The sequence below is a fragment of the Epinephelus fuscoguttatus genome, linkage group LG5 (genome assembly GCF_011397635.1).
Source record: "Epinephelus fuscoguttatus linkage group LG5, E.fuscoguttatus.final_Chr_v1".
In the NCBI taxonomy this organism is placed as follows: domain Eukaryota; kingdom Metazoa; phylum Chordata; class Actinopteri; order Perciformes; family Serranidae; genus Epinephelus; species Epinephelus fuscoguttatus.
In genome coordinates, this window is record NC_064756.1 from 1,497,296 (window position 1) to 1,514,985 (window position 17,690).

Genomic DNA, 17,690 nt, shown 5'->3' on the forward strand with positions numbered 1-17,690 from the left:
AGACCTGGACAGGCTGACCACATTTATGAAACTTAATGATCATATGACTGCATTTTGACAAGTTCTGTTCTCTGTTTCCGCTGCGCAGATTAGATTTATTCAATTTATTTCTAATTTATCTGCATTACTGACCGCCTGTCTGACTTCCTGTCTCTCTCTCTACAGATGTCCAGCTACAAGCGAGCTACGTTGGAGGAGGATGAAGTGTCGGATGCTCCAGCTGAGGTAGCCTCGTCTCCTGACAGAGTGGAGGTCAGTGAACGCAACAAACAAACACACAGAAATTTGTGAAAGCAAGATTCTTCTATAGAGGACAATAAATAATGAATCTTATCTGACACAGACACAAGTAAAGAGCGGACAAAGACAGAACTGGATCTCAAAGGTAGCAGACATTTTGTCTGTCCGAGATACTCGGCGAGGACAGTGACTCAGCTCAGCTGAGAAAATGAGTTTTACAAATATAATTCCTGGCGTCCTCAGGAAATCTCCTAAAACCTCCCGTGGCTAAGTGGTACCAGGTGAAGTCCTGGACTCAGAGATTTAAATCCTGAGGCAGAGTCACAGAGCCAGACCTTGGGGGGCCTCAGACTGAAAACACAATTGGGTGCCACCATCGTGTGGGTCCACCACCCACAAAGAGAGGAGCAGCGGGGGGTCTGGAGCGTTGCCATCCAGAAACTTTGGCTCAACAAAAGTCAGCTCTGTGGAGGAGAAAAAGAAGGCAGCGCTGGTAGAGGAGGTTCAGTGATACCCAAAATATTGTAGCGTCCCTCAGTGAGTGAAATCAGCCCGAGTTAAAGTGGCACAGGGAGCAGTGCTGGTGGGGGGGTGTTGTTTAAGGGTTAAAGATTATCAGACAGCAGCACGCTTTACAGAAGTTTATAATCCTCACAACTCCGGGAACTATTTTATCTTTTGTCACGGCAGCATTTAAGTTATAACGTGATTTCACAGGACTTTGTGTTTGCATGTACTTGATGAGCTACCACAGAGCCTGTTTCAACTATTTAGCTGGAGGCTTCTGTGTCGAGACCCCTGCTGCGACATCAGACTTTATCTCAGCTCTAACATTACCAATAACAAGTCACCCAGTGCACCCTGACTCCCAGCACCAGCTCTGGAAACCAAACTTGGACCAGGCCCCGTGCAGGGCACGTTCTGTCTGTGCCCATGTCTCAAACAGTAGCTGGAGTTGGAGTCTTTAGTTGGGGTCCTGGAGGTGGTGTCTGCTCGGGGAAATGTGGACCAAATCCACCTGGAGAAGCAAACTTCTTTTAATCACTCTTTTATTTCCTTTTCATTATTTAGCCAGAGAGATTTCACTTTTGCAGACACACCCAAATCAAACTCACACTGTTGCACTCCTTTAAACCTACAGCTGCTGCCACAAACCCATGCTGGACCATAAGATGGTTCATAAAGCCCCGTCTCCACCAAACCCTTTCGGTCCAGCAGCCTTCAGACATGGTACCTAGACCCTCGGTGTGTTCAGACAGTCCTCTTAAATGTGGGCGGGGTTGTTGTCACTCACTGCTCCGTCCAGCACTCGCTGTATTTCCTCATCAGCGGTGACACAGATGGAAGTCTGCACCTGGTTTATCGTCCACAGAACGAGGCTGCACGCCCACATTTTCACAACAAAATAGAACAGGCTGCAGTGAGAGTCTCCTCTCCATGGGATATTTCAAAATAGCATCCTTCCATCCATTTTCATCCGCTTATCCAGGGCCGGGTCGCAGGGGCAGCAGGCCGTGCAAAGCACCCCAGACATCCCTCTCCCCAGCAACACTTCCCAGCTCCTCCTGGAGGACCCCGAGGTGTTCCCAGGCCAGATGAGATATGTAATCCCTCCAGTGTGTTCTGGGTCTGCCCCGGGGCCTCCTACCAGTGGGACGTGCCCGAAACACCTCCAGCGGGAGGCATCACAGGAGGATCCTGATCAGATGTTGAACCACCTCAACATGAAGGAGCAGCGGCTCTACTCCGAGCTCGCTCCAAATATCTGACTCCTCCCCCTATCTCTAAGGCTGAGCCCAGACACCCTACAGAGGAAACTCATTTCCGCCGCTTGTATCTGTGACCTCATTCTTTCAGTCACTACCCAGAGCTCATGACCATAGGTGAGGGTTGGGACGCAGATGGACCAGGATATCAAAAGCTTTGCCTTTCAGCTCAGCTCCCTCTTCATCTTTAAAAAAGTTAACAAAGCAGTAAATCATAGCTATGAATCGTAATACTTGAATCGTGATCGTATGGAACTGGGAGATCAGCACATGGTTGCAGCCCTGATAAACATCCCTGTGGACGTGTTGTGGACAAACAGGGAGCACTCAGGGTGTTCCCAGGGTTTAGGCCTGGGGATAACTCCAGATAGGAAGTTCTCATCCAGCTGTTTGTCTTCAGGCTCCTTGTGTCTCTGTCTCTCTCAGGTGGGTTTCAGGAAGGGAGGTGTGGACATTCTGGGCAGGAGGACCCAGCTGGAGGTTCTGCTGTCAGTCCTGCTGCTGGCTGCCCTGCTGGCTCTGCTGGCCTGTCTGCTGGTCCTGGGACTCGGATTCAGCTCAGGTAACAACCCCCGCCGGCTGCCCTCTGCCTCTTCCTTTCCACCTCTATCTCCTCTATCTCGTACCGCCTTTCCTTTCCTTTGTTACCTCACTGATTCTTCTGCACCACAACTTCTCCTGTCTCTTCTCCACTCATCTGTCTTTTCATTGTCTGCCTCTCCTTTCATCTCCTGACCTTTGTATACCTTTCCTGCTGCACCAGTTCTCATCTACCTCCTACTGACCTTTACCCCTGCCTTTCCTTCTCCACCTCTTCTTTTCATTCTCTGCCCTCCTTTCCTTTCCTATCACCACTTGGCGTCCTCCGCACCTCCCCAGCATCTCCTTTCCATTCTTATCCTTTCCTATCCCACCCATTCTTCACAGCCTCCTCCTTTCCATCTCTTCCTCCTCTTGCTTTATTGCTTTTTTCCTTTCCATTCCTCTCTTGCCCTCACCCACTTTTCGCCACCTCCTCTTCCCATCTCTGTTCCCTTTCATTTCCTTCACTGCCTTTCCTTCACTACCTACTTATCCCACTCTGCCACCTCCTTTTCTACCTTCCTTACTCTTTCTGTTCCTTCCTCCTCTACCACAGCCTTTATACCTCCTCCTTTGCTTCTCAGTCTCCTTTTTTCTTCTCTTGCCCCTCCGACCCCCACCTTACCTTCCTTCTTTCCTTCACCACAGCCTATGCTTCTCCACCCAACCTCCCCCCCATTCCTTTCCTTTCCTATCATTTCCCTTTCTTTCCTATCCACACCCATCCTTCTCTGCCTCATCTCTGCCTTCCCAGCATCCTCCTTTTGTCCTCTCTTATTTTTCTCCTTTTCTTTTCCTTTCATTTCCTTACTGGCAACAATTAAATCAAAGTCCAGTTGCCTACGATTTAATTGTTGCCAGAATGGAATTGACCTGGATAAATGAGAATATCCACAGAATCATTTCCTTACCTATACCTCTTCCTCTTCTGTCTACCCATCCCTTTCCTTTCCTGCCCATGACCCTCCTTCTCTATCTCCTCCTTTCCTTCAAGACCTCCTTCTGTGCCTACCTATGTCCTTCTTCCTTTCTCTGCCTCCTCACTTCTTTTCCTGCCTACTCTTTCCTCTTATCCTTTCCTACCCCAACCTTTCCTTATCTACCTCCTCCCATCCCTCTCAGTCTCAGTTTCACCACCTCTTTTACATGTCTCCTGCAGTTCAGCTTCACTCACTCCCTTCTTTTCTTTCCCGTGATGCCGTGCAGACAGTGGGCGTAGCCTGTGCCTGTCGGAAGCGTGCGTCACGGTGGCGAGTCAGATGGTGGAGGCGATGGACCGCAGCGCCGACCCCTGCCACGACTTCTACCAGTTCGCCTGCGGAGGCTGGATGAGGAAGAACCCGTTGCCTGACGGACGGTCGCGCTGGTCCACGTTTAACAGCATCTGGGAGCAGAACCAGGCGCTGCTCAAACACCTGCTGGGTGAGAGGGGTGGAGAGACAGACGGGTGGAGAGACAGACGGGTGGAGAGGGCGACACAGCTGACTTAAACATTTAAATTATCTTTGAAATAAAAGATTAATTTTCTGGATAAGACATCACTTTATGTGCTTTTAACTTATTAAAGTTCGGCAAATGGCCCCATAATGAAAAACTTTGCTGAGGTTTTACTCAAAATTACGTCAGTGTACCAAAACAGATTGTAATAATTAGCTATAACTCATAATCCAGAGATCCAGACACAACCAGTCCTACGTTATCTTTGGTCTGGAGCAGAGTGGATTAACTCAAGATTAAAGATATTGAAGAGGAATGTCATAGACGGGGAAATTCTTAGAAAACTGATAAAGCGTAAAAAAAACATCTGGACCGTTTTTGTTTGCTTCAGCTATGATGTCATTTTCATGCCACTCCACACGGCCAGAGGCATTGTGTTTTTGGGTTGTCTGTCTGTCTGTCCCATTCTCGTGGATGAGATATACCTGAGAAACACCTTGAGGAAATTTCTTTAATTCAGTGGTGTTTATTATGTCCTCAGTTTCTGATCATGACTGTAGTTGTTCTTTCATCTCAGACATGTGTTAGGACAAGGTATGTAACATCCTGACACATGTCTGAGATAAAAGTCATTATCAGAAATCTCTTTAGCTTTGGCACAAACGTCCACGTGGACTCAACGATGAACTGATTAGATTTTGGCAGAGATGGGACCAAGTCACACATGTGCAAGTCTCAAGTAAGTCTCAAGTCTTAACCTTCAAGTCTCAAGTAAGTCCCAAGTCATTTTTTCTTGGGCAAGTCAAGTCAAGTCACCCTATTATTGTAATTTTACCTGCAGAATCTGATCTTAATAAAGTGAAAAGACAAGATATAAGTAACTGTCAGTAAACACTGACTTCATCGCTGCAATGTTTACTTTGCAGGGACGACCCCCATGCATGCGTGTGCACACACACACACACGCACACACACTAACCAAGGCAGCGGCCAAAATCACCCATTTAGCTCATTTAACCCTGTGTTGCTCGTTCATAAAACACACAGCCGGTCTTGTGATGAACCGGTCAGAATGTTCGCTCACGTTTTCTGGGGTTAATGTTAGCAAATAAATTAAAAAACAAGTTCCACCAAACCGACCCACCCCCCCACCCCACCCCACCCCCGTATGGTATCAAGCTAACGTTAACTAACTACCGACTAACCAGATAATATTAGCTAATTGACAAGCACTTACTGGGCAGAATGGCTCTTCAAATGACGAACAAAGTTTGAAGTTGTCGCCTGGCTGTCCGAGATGTTTATGCCACATGTCTTGCACTGTGGGGTTTGTCTTTTGCCGTAATAATGGTAATTCCGAAAGCCGAAGACGATGACTCTCGGTACCCCTCCCGCTGACATGTTGATGCCTATCTGATATAAGAGGGCCTGTTTCTCCAATAAACACGTAAGGTACGTAGAGAGGGCATGACTGATTGACAGGGTAGTGATCCAGTCATGACAACGTCATTCTCAGCCTGCGCTCCTACCGGGTAATCGACATTATTTTTTAAATTAATTTATTAATTTTATATTCAAACTGAAACATGATGTGAATAACACTCAAGTCATTCAAGTCATCGTGTGTCAAGTCAAGTCCCGAGTCTTTAACTTCCAAGTCCGAGTTAAGTCTCAAGTCTTTTATTTTTTGTCAAGTCAAGTCACAAGTCATCAAAACAGCGACTCGAGTCGACTCCAGTCCAAGTCACAATGACTCGAGTCCCCATGTCTGGATTTTGGTGGTCAGAGGTCACTGTGACCTTGTATCTGTCTCGTTGTGGTAAATGTGATATCTCAAGAACACTCTAAAGGGAATTTGGTGGTCAGTGGTCAAAGGTTACTGTGACCTTGCGTCTGTCTCATTCTTGTGAACGCGACATCTCAAGAAAGCCTTGAGGGAACTTCTTCAAATTTGTCACAAACATCCACTTGGACTCAAGGATGAACTGATTAGGCTGGTGCTGCTGGGGGAAGATATGTGTGAAGCATCTATGATTTCCCAAATGTGGATGTAAATTATAATTGCAACTTGATGCATACAGTAATCCTAGTTTACCGAAGTTCTCTTCCTTTGAAAACTCCTCCCCCTTCGAATTCCTCTCTTGTTCCCATTGAGAACAGTTTTTTTGGTAGTTTCTGGTTGGGATCCTTCCCTTTGCTTCACCTGTGACATAGTGGACCCTGACAGTTTGTTTGTTTCACAGAGAATGGGACTTTTAACGGCAGCAGCGAAGCAGAGAGGAAGACTCAGTCCTACTACCTGTCCTGTCTCAACACCCAGAGGATCGAAGACCTGGGAGCTCAGCCTCTCATCGACCTCATTGCCAAGGTAACCACTCATACATCTCATCACCGTGGTGACTACATCATTCAGGTACAACAGGACTGCATGGTTCATCTCCCCCGAGGGATATTTGTATATGTGACATATGAAGCTGGTGAAAAAATATATCGCCCTGCACTGAGGACTCATTACCAGAGGTCACTGTGAGGTTCAGGAAGTTAATAGTGTCAGTTTCAGTGAATTATTTGTCTATGAACTTTAGTTTTGGATAAAAACCAGATAATCTGTAAAAATATGTAAACTATCAGTATATTTGTCCTGTGACGGACACCTGTACTCGGTCTCTCTCTGTAGATCGGGGGCTGGAACATGACGGGTCCCTGGGAGAAGGACAACTTCATGGAGGTCCTGAAGGTGGTTTCTGGTCCATACAGAGCTCAACCTTTCTTCAGTGTCGGAGTCAGTGCTGATCCCAAAAACTCCAACAGCAACGTCATCCAGGTAAACCAGAACCAGACTGAACCAGACTGAACCAGACCACAGGGAGTTAATGAAGCTAATACAGAAGCACTAACTGAAGTAGCCAACCATCTAGACTTTCATGATCAGAGTATCATGTTCACATGAACCTTAGACCTTGAGAGAAAACAGGAATATTAAAGCAACACAGTGGAGTTTTTGAGCCCTCAAAATATATATCCAAGATCCTTGTGAGGATACATCAACTCACAACAGGCTGGATGACTCTTCCGTCATTGCTTGAGAGCGTCTGTTTCGCTTGCACTGGCACTATGCAGTTTCAGGGTTCAGGTAGGAACCTGGACACAAAAAAGACTACAAAATTTACGTCATATCCCCCTTCTCGTCATAGCGTAGCTGAACTGAGGTGAACGAAGTTAGACGTGGTTGACCCAGAAAATTCGAAGCTTCGATCCTTCATTCGATGGCACGGGATTCGATTGTGAAAAAAAAAAATTTAAGTTTCGGCGCTTTTTTTCTGGTTTTTGGGGGAGGCCTTAAACGCAACACTAACCCCCACCAGTCCGATACTGACGACGAGCGCACTCAGAGCTGCAGACGTGTCCAAGAAGTCATCAGATGTGTGGTTGCACTTTAAAATATGCCCTGACAACCCCCAGAAAACAGAGTGCCAAATTTGCCAAAAGCAATTGGCATATCACAACTCAACAACAAATTTGGGAAATCACTTGAAAAACGTAAGTAGTAACTAGTAGGCCTAATATGCATTTTCCAATTCCACCGGTCCGCTCTGGTGTCAGAGACACTTCTGATGCTCTGAGTTGCACATGCAGTGTGCGCCGAGGGTTTTAATTTAGTGTTCAATCAAAAGTTAAACACTACTTATCACCGACCATTAGTGTTTTTTCGTTTGTGAATATTTTTATCTTAATTCTAGTGTTGGAAGAAACTACGTTTTTGCCATAATTTTTTTTTTCGCACTTACTCACAGTAACAAGCGTAGTTGTCATTAACTAGAGTGATCTTGAAGTTATATTCCCTTCATCTGCACCGCGGCCTCTCTGCTGTCTGACTTCACTCTGTGTGTGTGCTGTGAGGAGCAGGTCAGCCCTGACATGCAGAGAGCAACTCATTTCTGCGTTTCAGCCTAATCATGTATGTACAAAATGCTATGAGGCTACTTTACCTCTTCTGACGACATGATGATCGTGCATTACATGGCCAGCTTCAGGAAGTTCACCGGCATCGTTGGCTTGTCAACAAATGCGCGCGCAGAAAGATTTTTGCGACAGTTGTAACAGACAATACCGTTTTTCGTCTGTAGGGGGAGCCCGTGAGCTAAAAAGAGCAATCCTACATTGTGTTGCTTTAATGTTTTTTCATCACGGCAAAAGAGAAAAACAAGGGAAACAAATTATTGTCTTAACAGCCGGAACATGGGAGAGAAGTGCTCAGAAATAACAGACGCGTCTATAATCCCACGACAACTCGGCAACTCCATGTGCTGATGAAGACTCTGTGGTTTGAGTGAAAGCTCCAGAAAAGCTCCTAAATTGGACCTTTCAGTGAGAATGGTCTGTAGGCTGGGTTTTCGACTGTCGTACAAAACAAAAGATGGTAGCTCCGACCTGCAGCCAACAATTCTAACTTTATATGGTGCTCAGAGCTGATTGGTCCACAGGTCACCCAGGTGTCTGTGCGATCACACGTCAGGCTGCAGTACAACAGTTTGTTAGATATTTGATGATTAGTGGTCGTCATCCACACACCTGTTGATCTCTGCCCAGGTGGACCAATCAGGGCTCTTCCTGCCGTCCAGGGACTATTACCTCAACAAGACAGCCAATGAGAAGGTGAGAATCCTCAAAGCTTGGATGAGCGTTGTGCCTGTGTTTATTAACTTTAGATGATTTGAGGCTTCAGAGTGTTGACTGTGTAACGCACAGACGTTTGATTAAAGAAATCAGTCGTGTTTCTAAATGCCAGGTGCTGGCGGCGTACCTGGACTACATGGTGGAGCTGGGGATGCTGCTCGGGGGCGAGAGGAGCTCCACACAGGTCCAAATGCAGCAGATTCTGGAGTTTGAGACGGCGCTCGCCAACATCACCGTCCCGCAGGACCAACGGCGAGACGAGGAGAAGATCTACCACAAGGTCACCATCGCTGAACTCCAGGTGAGCTCACGTCTCAACAACTATTATGGGGTGGATTGTGATGGTTCATCATTCATGTCCCACCTCCGGATGAACCAAGAACTTTGTTGATCCTCTGGCTTCTCACGTAGCGCCATCATCAGGTCAACATTTTAGTGTTTATGACCTGCAGATCTAAAGACAGTCATGTCAGCCTCAGCTGGACTGTGTGTTTGCTGCTGATTAGCTAATGTTAGCATGCCAACATGCTCAACTAAAGTTGGTCAACATTAAACATCAGCATGTTAGCGTTTAGCCTGTTTTTTGTAGGTAGGCTAACAACAGAGACAGGTAATGTGTTGTTGTTTTTTAAATTTCCATCACTGACTCTGTATCTCTAACTCATTATTAGAGCAGCTGTTTGTGCTTTTGGAGATCACGTGTAAACCTAAACATGTATGACCTGCGCTCCAGGTTTTGACCTTTAATGTGTGTTTTTTAATGTACTGATGCGTCTTGGTGCGTCTGCAGCGTCACTGTTCACTGATTCATCCGCAGCCTTCTTCATCAGAGCAGTAATAAAGATGTGCGTATTGTGTGGAGTGCAGTCCCTCTCTGCTGCAGCTCTCCGTCCTTCAGGGTTGCAGATGCTTCTGGGGTCACCATGGCAACTGTTGCCAAGAGCTGTTGCTATGTGCCTGCATCTCTGTGGCAGAGACAGAGAGGGAGGTTAGATAACAGGTTATTACATAAACACAGCTGATATGAAGATGAAGGAGAACTCAGGTTTCAGTGCAGATTCACCCTGTTTGTTTGTCCTCAATCGTAAAGGTGGACATTGTTTATCGTTGTTGTTGTTTATGGAGTCAGGTGAAGTGACATCAGTCAGATGAGAGCAGAGCAGAGCAGAGCGCCCCCTGTAGGTCAGCTCAGTCCTTTAGCTTATAATTGATTCATGTTTACATCCATTAACAGTACGGTAAAATGAAAGAGGACCCATCAGCGCCCTCTGTCTGCAGCCTGAGTCAAACTGTCAACATGTTCTCATCAGAGATCGCTCATCTCAGACGCTCTAGGTGTCCTGGCTTTGTGTTGTTGACGGTCTGGGACGCCCTGCAGGAACTCTCCAGCTCCTTATATTACGTTGTTACCAGCAGTGTTTCAAACTGACGCCATCCAGCAAGGTATCACAGTGCTGCGACAGGTGCTCTCTGGCCGACTGATGGTGTATCATGCCACCTCCAAAGGAGCCTTTCAGCCACGTTTCAGATTGACGCCGCCCAGATTGACTCAGCTAGACTCGGCGCATCAGTCCAGCACTGCACTGCAAATTCTCTTTGGAGTCCCCCAAGGATCACGTCTTGGCCAGCTACTTTTTAATTTTCATTTTTTTTTACTTTTACTTTTTAAGAGGGATGCTTAAAATAAATGGAAGAGTCAGAGTTGTAATTTTGACTTTTAAGATATGTTGACTGATTCATGACACCAACTCATGCCTTGATGTGAGAAAGTATTCCACCTTAAAGCTCCAGTGTGTCGGATCGAATGGGATTTAAAGGCAGAAAGTGAATATAATCACTGTTTTCTTTAGTGTATCATCAGCTGAAAATAGCAATCCTTGTGTTTTTGTTTTCTCAGAATGAGACGTTTATATCTACACAGGGAGCAGGTCCTCGTCTACAGAGATCACCACGTTGCACTGCCATGTTTCTACAGTAGCCCAGAACGGACAAACCAAACACTGGCTCTAGACAGAGACATTCATGTTGTCGCTCATGTCGGCCACTGTAGTTAGCAGCCCCTCCAAGATGAGTGGTGTAAATCAGCTGGTCTGGAAGAGACCTCTGAGGATAACTCAGCTCCTGAACTGTGAACACTGAAGGAATTCTGACCAGGAGAAGTTTCAGCTGGTCGTAATCTGTGGTCCTCACCGCTAAATCTGACACACTGTTCCTTTAAAAGTTGACGGTGGCCTTTGAGCGGCACATTGAATTATTTCTCTCACAGTTTCTGCAGCTTGCTGACCGTGCACGCTTCACTCCTCTGATGGTTTCCTTTAAGGTGCCGACAGGATCACAGGAGCTGTAGTCTGCATGATGTCATGTGACAATTGATTGACACGCCACTGAATCGTCACTGAATGTTGAATGACGATGAAGCACATCTGATGTCACCACAATGTGACTCAGGAGATGGTCCATCTTTGTCCTCTCTATCGACTCGGCACAACTCGGGGCGTTAAAACTGGAAAAGCCTTCTGTGCAGTTATTTGTCCAGGTTAACGTTTCCTGCAGTTTTTTGTGTCTCTAAGATGATGAAGAGTTGGAGCTCCTCCTCCTGACTGTGACAACCTGTGACTTGGAGTCTTCTCTCTGCACGGCCTCCAGTTTTCACTTTTTGGGATCAGTTTTTCCTCTCAGTGGAGAAATGAAAATAAACATCATGTATCGTAAAGGATCACATTAATATTTCCAAAGTTTAGATTAATAATACAGAGGCTGACAAAAAAAAATATCAAATTTGAAATGATGATGTCACAAGTATGAGAATATTGTCGTGATGATGATTATGTTTTCACTCTGAAGCAGAGAGGCCACGATTACCCTCAGCTAGACTTCCTGTCACACTGTGTTTTGCATGGTGCCTGACAAATAACCTAATAAATAAAATAAAAACATGAAAACTCAGCTTCATACAAACACGCACCCCAAAACTGAAATAACACCGAGCCAATTTAAAGGAGAACACAAACAAGTGTACATACAGGATTTTGAGACTGGAAAATTATGACAATGAAATATAGAAAATATAAACAAACAAAAAGAGAAAAACTGTAAAATGAAAATAAAATAAATAAATAAAAAAAGTAAAAGTAAACAGTGGGGATAAAATAAGATAAAAGCAACGATTAGATCAAATGAAAGGTATTCATATAATTGTGTGCTTTCTTCCAGCACCAGAAATCATCTGTGTATCTGTATCTCTAATTTAATCTCTCTTCTTCTGTGGTATTTTAGCTGTTGGCTCCGGCCGTGGACTGGTTGGACTACCTGTCGTCCTCTCTGTCTCCTCTGGAGCTGAACGACACTGAACCTGTCGTCCTGTACGCCAGAGAGTACCTGCAGCAGGTGTCTGACCTCATCAACAAGACGGAGCGCAGGTCAGAAACTGTCCAGGGTCAAAGACGGCAGCAGGTCTCTCACCTGTCTCTCACCTGTCTCACCAGCTGTCTTTCTGTCTGTCTGCCTGCAGTCTTCTGAATAACTACATGATGTGGACGCTAGTTCAGAAGAGTGTAGCTAGTTTGGACCAACGCTTTGAGAACGCTCAGGACAAACTGCTGGAGAGTCTCTACGGCACCAAGAAGGTACTCATACTGCAACACTACTGCTGTTATTGCTGCCACTTGTTTTACACCACAGATTTATATTGTTACTGCCAATAATACAGATAATATCACTGTTAATGCTACAACTACTACAAATATTACTGTTAGTACTGCTATCCACCTTATTTCTGAGGGCGCTGCAGTAGGAATGAAGATGGGTGCAACTTCCGGACAGAGAGATGAAGTGGCAGCAAACTGTTTAATCACACAGACTGTCTCTGATTTGCTCCAGTGACTAATCTCAGTGGCTAACCACCAACAGCGGATCTTTTCTGAAGTAATTCACCTTTAATGCAGCAAACACTGCTTTGTTTTAACATTAAATTAATAACATTAAATTTGCGTTTTCTAAAATGTCCCTGAGGAGCTCTGGTACCTGTTGTGCTGTCCACATCTGTAACGTCATTACCAACCAGACTGATCGAAATATTTGGCTTCAGCAGCAACCAGAGTGTTGAACAAGCACCCAACACAAACAGGACAGTTTTCATCACGGACCTACAGAGAGGAATAGATAACCACTCATTCTGTGTAACTTTCAAATGGATTGTCCGTATTGAAAAATAAAATGCTCTTGGGGCGTCGGTGGCTTAGTGGATAGAGCAGGCGCCTCATGTACAAGGCTGTTGCTGCAGCAGCTCCAGCCTGTGGCCCTTTGCTGCATGTCATCCCCTCTCTCTCTCTCTCTCTCTCTCTCTCTCTCTCTCTCTCTCTCTCTCTCTCTCTCCCCTCCACACTTGGCTGTTCTGTCCAAAAAATAAAAATATATAAAATGCTCTTTCCCTTCCTGAATCAGTACGGGATGTGGTTTGTCAGGTGTGTACACACACCCTACGCTAATGCATCCTCTGCACTTTCATATGATTTGGAATGACATAATAAAATCAAAAGAGTTTGGAGAGTATTAGATCATAATTAGTGGAGGAGAATGATTAATACAGTATTATATTAAATGCTTATTGAAGGAGTTAGTGTGTGTTTATGAGTCGTGGGAAATCAAACAGGATCTTGTAGAAGGAGCAGATGTTTACTGTGAGGTAGTTCAAACTCATATTTAACAACACGTTAACACAGCTGATGGTTTCAAGGAAGACGAGCATGCTCTGAGGCAGCCGTCAGAGATGTAACAGGCCGTGTGTTCCACATGTTTTGTTTCCCAATTGCTCCAAGAAAGGGGATTAACAAATCGTTAGCATACCGTTACCACGCCAGTTTCAGTTCAGCGCCAGAAGTCACGCCCATAATTCATGCAAGGCATCATGGGGGCTAGGAGTAAGGTGGATAACTACTACTGTTTCTATTGTTATTGCCAATACTAGAGATAATAATACTATTACTATGGCAAGTACAAGAACGTCTACTCTCACTGCTATCACTGCTGTAACTGTAACTTTGTTGTTACTGGTGTAAAAACTACAGATAGTGCCAGTGTTACTGGTGCTGTGACTGATCCAGTGTGTTTCTTTGATTACAGCAGGTAGAAGTACTTGTAATGATACTATGACTACAGTAACTATGGTCAGTAATCCTCTCACAGTCTTGGTCCTGTTGGTGGAACTGATGCAGCTCAGTACTGGTTCTACTGGCCTGTATCTTTGCTCTTCTAACTGGTTTTACTGGGCTCTAACTGGAACCACTCTGGGGTGTTCTCACTGGGATGTAAGAGGGCTTTATGTGTTTGGACACCTCTAACTCGCTCTAACAGGGAAACTGGGAAACTGGATTTGGTCTAACTGGTGTGTAACTGACTCTAACTGGTCCTGGCCTGCTGGAGCTGTAGATGTGATGGACTCTAACTGGTTATAATGGGAAGTATGTGGTTTTAATTTAGAGTGCTGGGCTCTCATTGGTTACTGTGGATTTAAGATGGTTTTACCTGGCTGTGGACCCGAGGGTTGGGCACCGAACTCTGTCCAAATTACATCAGCACTGCAGAGGCCCAATTCACGTTAAATCCATCGAGGCTGGATGTCGGCACCTGAGTGCACCTCGAGGTGAGAACGCCGGGTTCAGATGAGGTGGAAGTGCTGTGAAGCACCCCAAAGCCTGAAGCCAGCCACGACGCTCCAAGGCTGCTCCGTCAGCCTCCCAGCCAGCCAAAACTATCGCAGGAGATTGATGCTTCAGTTTTGGCAGCTGGTTTGTTTTCTTTACTAGTCTACTACTACGCCACTCCTGCAGCTACAGAGAAAGTACCGAAAACAAGGACTGTTGGGTTCTGGTACAAAATTCCAGGCACCAGAGATGGTCCCAGTATCAGGTCAAATGTGAACAGTACCGAAACCAAGTGGACCCCAGTAAGCCAGGCTAATAAATGAGCCATTAGAAACTGGTTTTGCTGTGTGGCTCAAACTGGTTGTGAAGTCTCAAACTGTTCAGGTACCATTGGGAAAACTGGTTCCAGCTGTCTGTAATTGGTTCTAATGGTTCTGCAACTGGTCCTATGTGGCTCTAACTGGTTGTGTTTTGTCGCAGTCCTGCACCCCCCGCTGGCAGACGTGTATTGGGAACACTGACGACACTCTGGGCTTTGCCTTGGGAGCGCTCTTCGTTAAAGCAACCTTCGACAAACACAGCAAAGAGATCGTGAGTCACAGCACCGTTCACACCTGAAGACGTCGTGGACATGATGTTGTCTCTACAGCAGAGACAGGTCTGATCAGTTCATCTCCGTCTCTCTGTCTCTCTCAGGCCGAGGAGATGATTAACGAGATCCGCTCAGCCTTCAAAGAAGCTCTGGACCGACTCAGCTGGATGGACGACCAAACGAGACAGGCTGCTAAAGACAAGGTACGCAGGCGGGCGGACCGACAGGTGGAGGTGAAGAGTGCTGATTGCTCTAACTGTTTCTGTTTGTCGCTCGTTAGGCAGACGCGATCTACGATATGATCGGCTTCCCAGAATTCATCCTGGACCCCAAAGAGTTGGACGATGTTTATGACGGGGTGAGTGACAGCTGTCAGTCATCTTGTCAACACAGATTTATTTTATTCCAGAGGTTGTTTGTATTTCAGTGTGACACCACAAGGCGGCGCTCTGCTGCCCCCTGCTGCTCTCATCAACACCTTCTAACGTGTTGTGTTTCAGTATGAAGTGTCAGACGACAGCTTCTTCCAGAACATGCTCAACTTCTACAACTTCTCAGCGCGAGTGATGGCCGACCAGCTGAGGAAGACTCCCAACAAAGACCAGTAATAATGATGAAGACCAGTAATACACACGAACACACACATCAGGGGTTCACAAAACGTCTTCTGTCCTTATGACCAATGAGTAGGAACACAACTTAACTCCTCTCCTCTCCTCACCTCCTCTCCTTGTTTCCTCTCCTCCTATCAGGTGGAGTATGACTCCTCCTACAGTTAATGCCTACTACATGCCCACTAAGAACGGCATCGTCTTCCCTGCCGGGATCCTCCAAGCTCCTTTCTACGCCCACGACCACCCCAAGTCTGTTTACCTCCATATCTACCTGTGTGTGTGTGTTTGTGTGTGTGTGTGTGTGTGTGTGTGTCCACCTGTCTGTCAGCTGTTGATGACTCATTAAACCTGTAAAATAATAATAACTTACTGTGAGATGTCCCGACACGAGAAGCTGAATTTGTTACAGACAGTCAGATATATAAACAACAAGTCCTCTAGCACCACCCACAGGACGAGTGTTAGCTCCACTAATATCTGATCATCAGGATGTTGTTTGAAGGAGGCGCTGACGGGACTTTAGACCGTTGGTCTGTGGTTTCTGGACTCTTTAAATCTCCTGAGAAACTTTGAAAATATCTTTTTGTGTTTTCAGGGCGTTAAACTTTGGCGGGATCGGGGTGGTGATGGGTCACGAGCTCACGCACGCCTTCGATGATCAGGGTGAGTCCAAAGTTTATTTCAGGCTGCTGACAGCCCTAGAGTGGTCTCCTCTGGTCTGAATCAGGGACTCATGTTGTTCCAAAGTTGTATAATTGCCTAGAGTTGGTTGGTGTTCTCACGGCAGCATTTACAAGAGGACCAGATCAAATGCCTTGTGTGAGAAAGCTGCTCTTGATTGGTCAGAATTTCCATGTGGGAAAAATCCAGGAAGTAAAGCAAACGTTGAAGAAGAGTACACTTGCAAGATAAATGTGACACTTTCTAATGTCACAATGGAGGGACAACTACGCAGGTTGATTTTAGCGCTGCTCATCGTGGACTATATTGCTGTCATTGTTCATTTTAGTCAAAGCATACAGTTTGAAAACGAGGCAAACGCGGCTCCAACTAGAAAACAATGTTTTGATGCATTGGATGTGCTGAATGTGCATATTAAGGCAGTACAGGAGGAGGTGCACATTAATAATCCTCCAGGACTGTAACATGCTCATGTTTAACCCAAACAATGTGTCATGTGACTGCAGTTGCTTCACATCCAGGTCGCAACACCTTCTCACCACAAACCAACCGCACCAGAGTTCCTTTGGAACCGGACTGAGACCACCTCTTCAAGAAGGTCTCGGTCTGGGTGTTTTGCTGTGTTCACACCTGCACAATGAACCGCACTGAGGGGGCAAACACACAGGAGTTCGACTGAACCAAACCAAACAGGGCAGGTGTGAACGCAGCCTCGTTTTAAATAGACCTTCAAATACATTGATCTCCAAAATGCTTTCAGTGGCACTTATTTACAACAGGTGGTCAGTAAGTGAAGGAAACATGCACTGTTCTCTGATCCTTCCTTCTTGGAGTTGGGTAGAAAAATCAGAAGCCTGTCAGGAAATACCAGCGAGTATACCAGGTTGGAAGGTTCAGTTTTAACACTGAGAGTCTGTTGTAGAGAGACATCATTATCTGTGTCTGTATCTGTATCTGCACCTCTAGTCCTAACTGGGTGGGGTAGGAGAGACAGTAACATCTATCTAGGTCTGATAGAAGTAATAAACCTTAAAGAACCTGCAAAGGGAGTTGGTATTGTGTTGAACAGTTGACAATTTTGATTGCCCTCCTCCAGTAACACAAACATTCACAGTGCTGTGGTTTGTGTGGAAAATAACAAAGAAGAGCTGTTGTAAAGACAATAAACAAAAGAATACGTCTCTTCACATTGAACTCAACTTCCTTCAATTTGAGAGTTTTTAGTTTCCAGAGTTTCAAAAGTTCAGTTCCTGGTGTCGTGAAGTGTGTTCAGCATTGTTTCCTGCTACAATCTGTGATGAGTTATGAGTGTCTGTGTCCTTATCTGGAATCAGAGTGAACAAGTCGAGCGAATCTGACATCCTCTGTGAGCAGGTAGGCCACTCCACATCCACGACCGTCCACAGCGTCGCTGGGCTGGGCTCGCCATCACTGAGTTCATCTGTAAATATGGTAGTTT

The 17,690-nt window shown here is 45.7% G+C and overlaps 2 protein-coding genes across 2 annotated transcripts in view; one reads left to right on the forward strand and one right to left on the reverse strand.

Annotated features, from left to right (window-relative positions):
* abcg1 (ATP-binding cassette, sub-family G (WHITE), member 1) overlaps nt 1-17,690 on the reverse strand; it is a 391,642-nt gene that overhangs the window by 233,395 nt on the left and 140,557 nt on the right. The gene's annotated exons all lie outside the window — the stretch shown is intronic.
* ece2b (endothelin converting enzyme 2b) overlaps nt 1-17,690 on the forward strand; it is a 49,826-nt gene that overhangs the window by 26,717 nt on the left and 5,419 nt on the right. Inside the window, exons 2-16 of the mRNA XM_049577593.1 lie at nt 166-252; nt 2,433-2,568; nt 3,795-4,010; nt 6,269-6,393; nt 6,703-6,849; nt 8,616-8,681; nt 8,815-9,003; nt 11,979-12,121; nt 12,214-12,328; nt 14,825-14,935; nt 15,041-15,139; nt 15,217-15,294; nt 15,437-15,540; nt 15,689-15,799; nt 16,146-16,213. Of these exons, the coding sequence (XP_049433550.1) occupies nt 166-252; nt 2,433-2,568; nt 3,795-4,010; nt 6,269-6,393; nt 6,703-6,849; nt 8,616-8,681; nt 8,815-9,003; nt 11,979-12,121; nt 12,214-12,328; nt 14,825-14,935; nt 15,041-15,139; nt 15,217-15,294; nt 15,437-15,540; nt 15,689-15,799; nt 16,146-16,213 (1,795 nt within the window). The remainder of the gene's footprint in view (nt 1-165; nt 253-2,432; nt 2,569-3,794; nt 4,011-6,268; nt 6,394-6,702; nt 6,850-8,615; nt 8,682-8,814; nt 9,004-11,978; nt 12,122-12,213; nt 12,329-14,824; nt 14,936-15,040; nt 15,140-15,216; nt 15,295-15,436; nt 15,541-15,688; nt 15,800-16,145; nt 16,214-17,690) is intronic.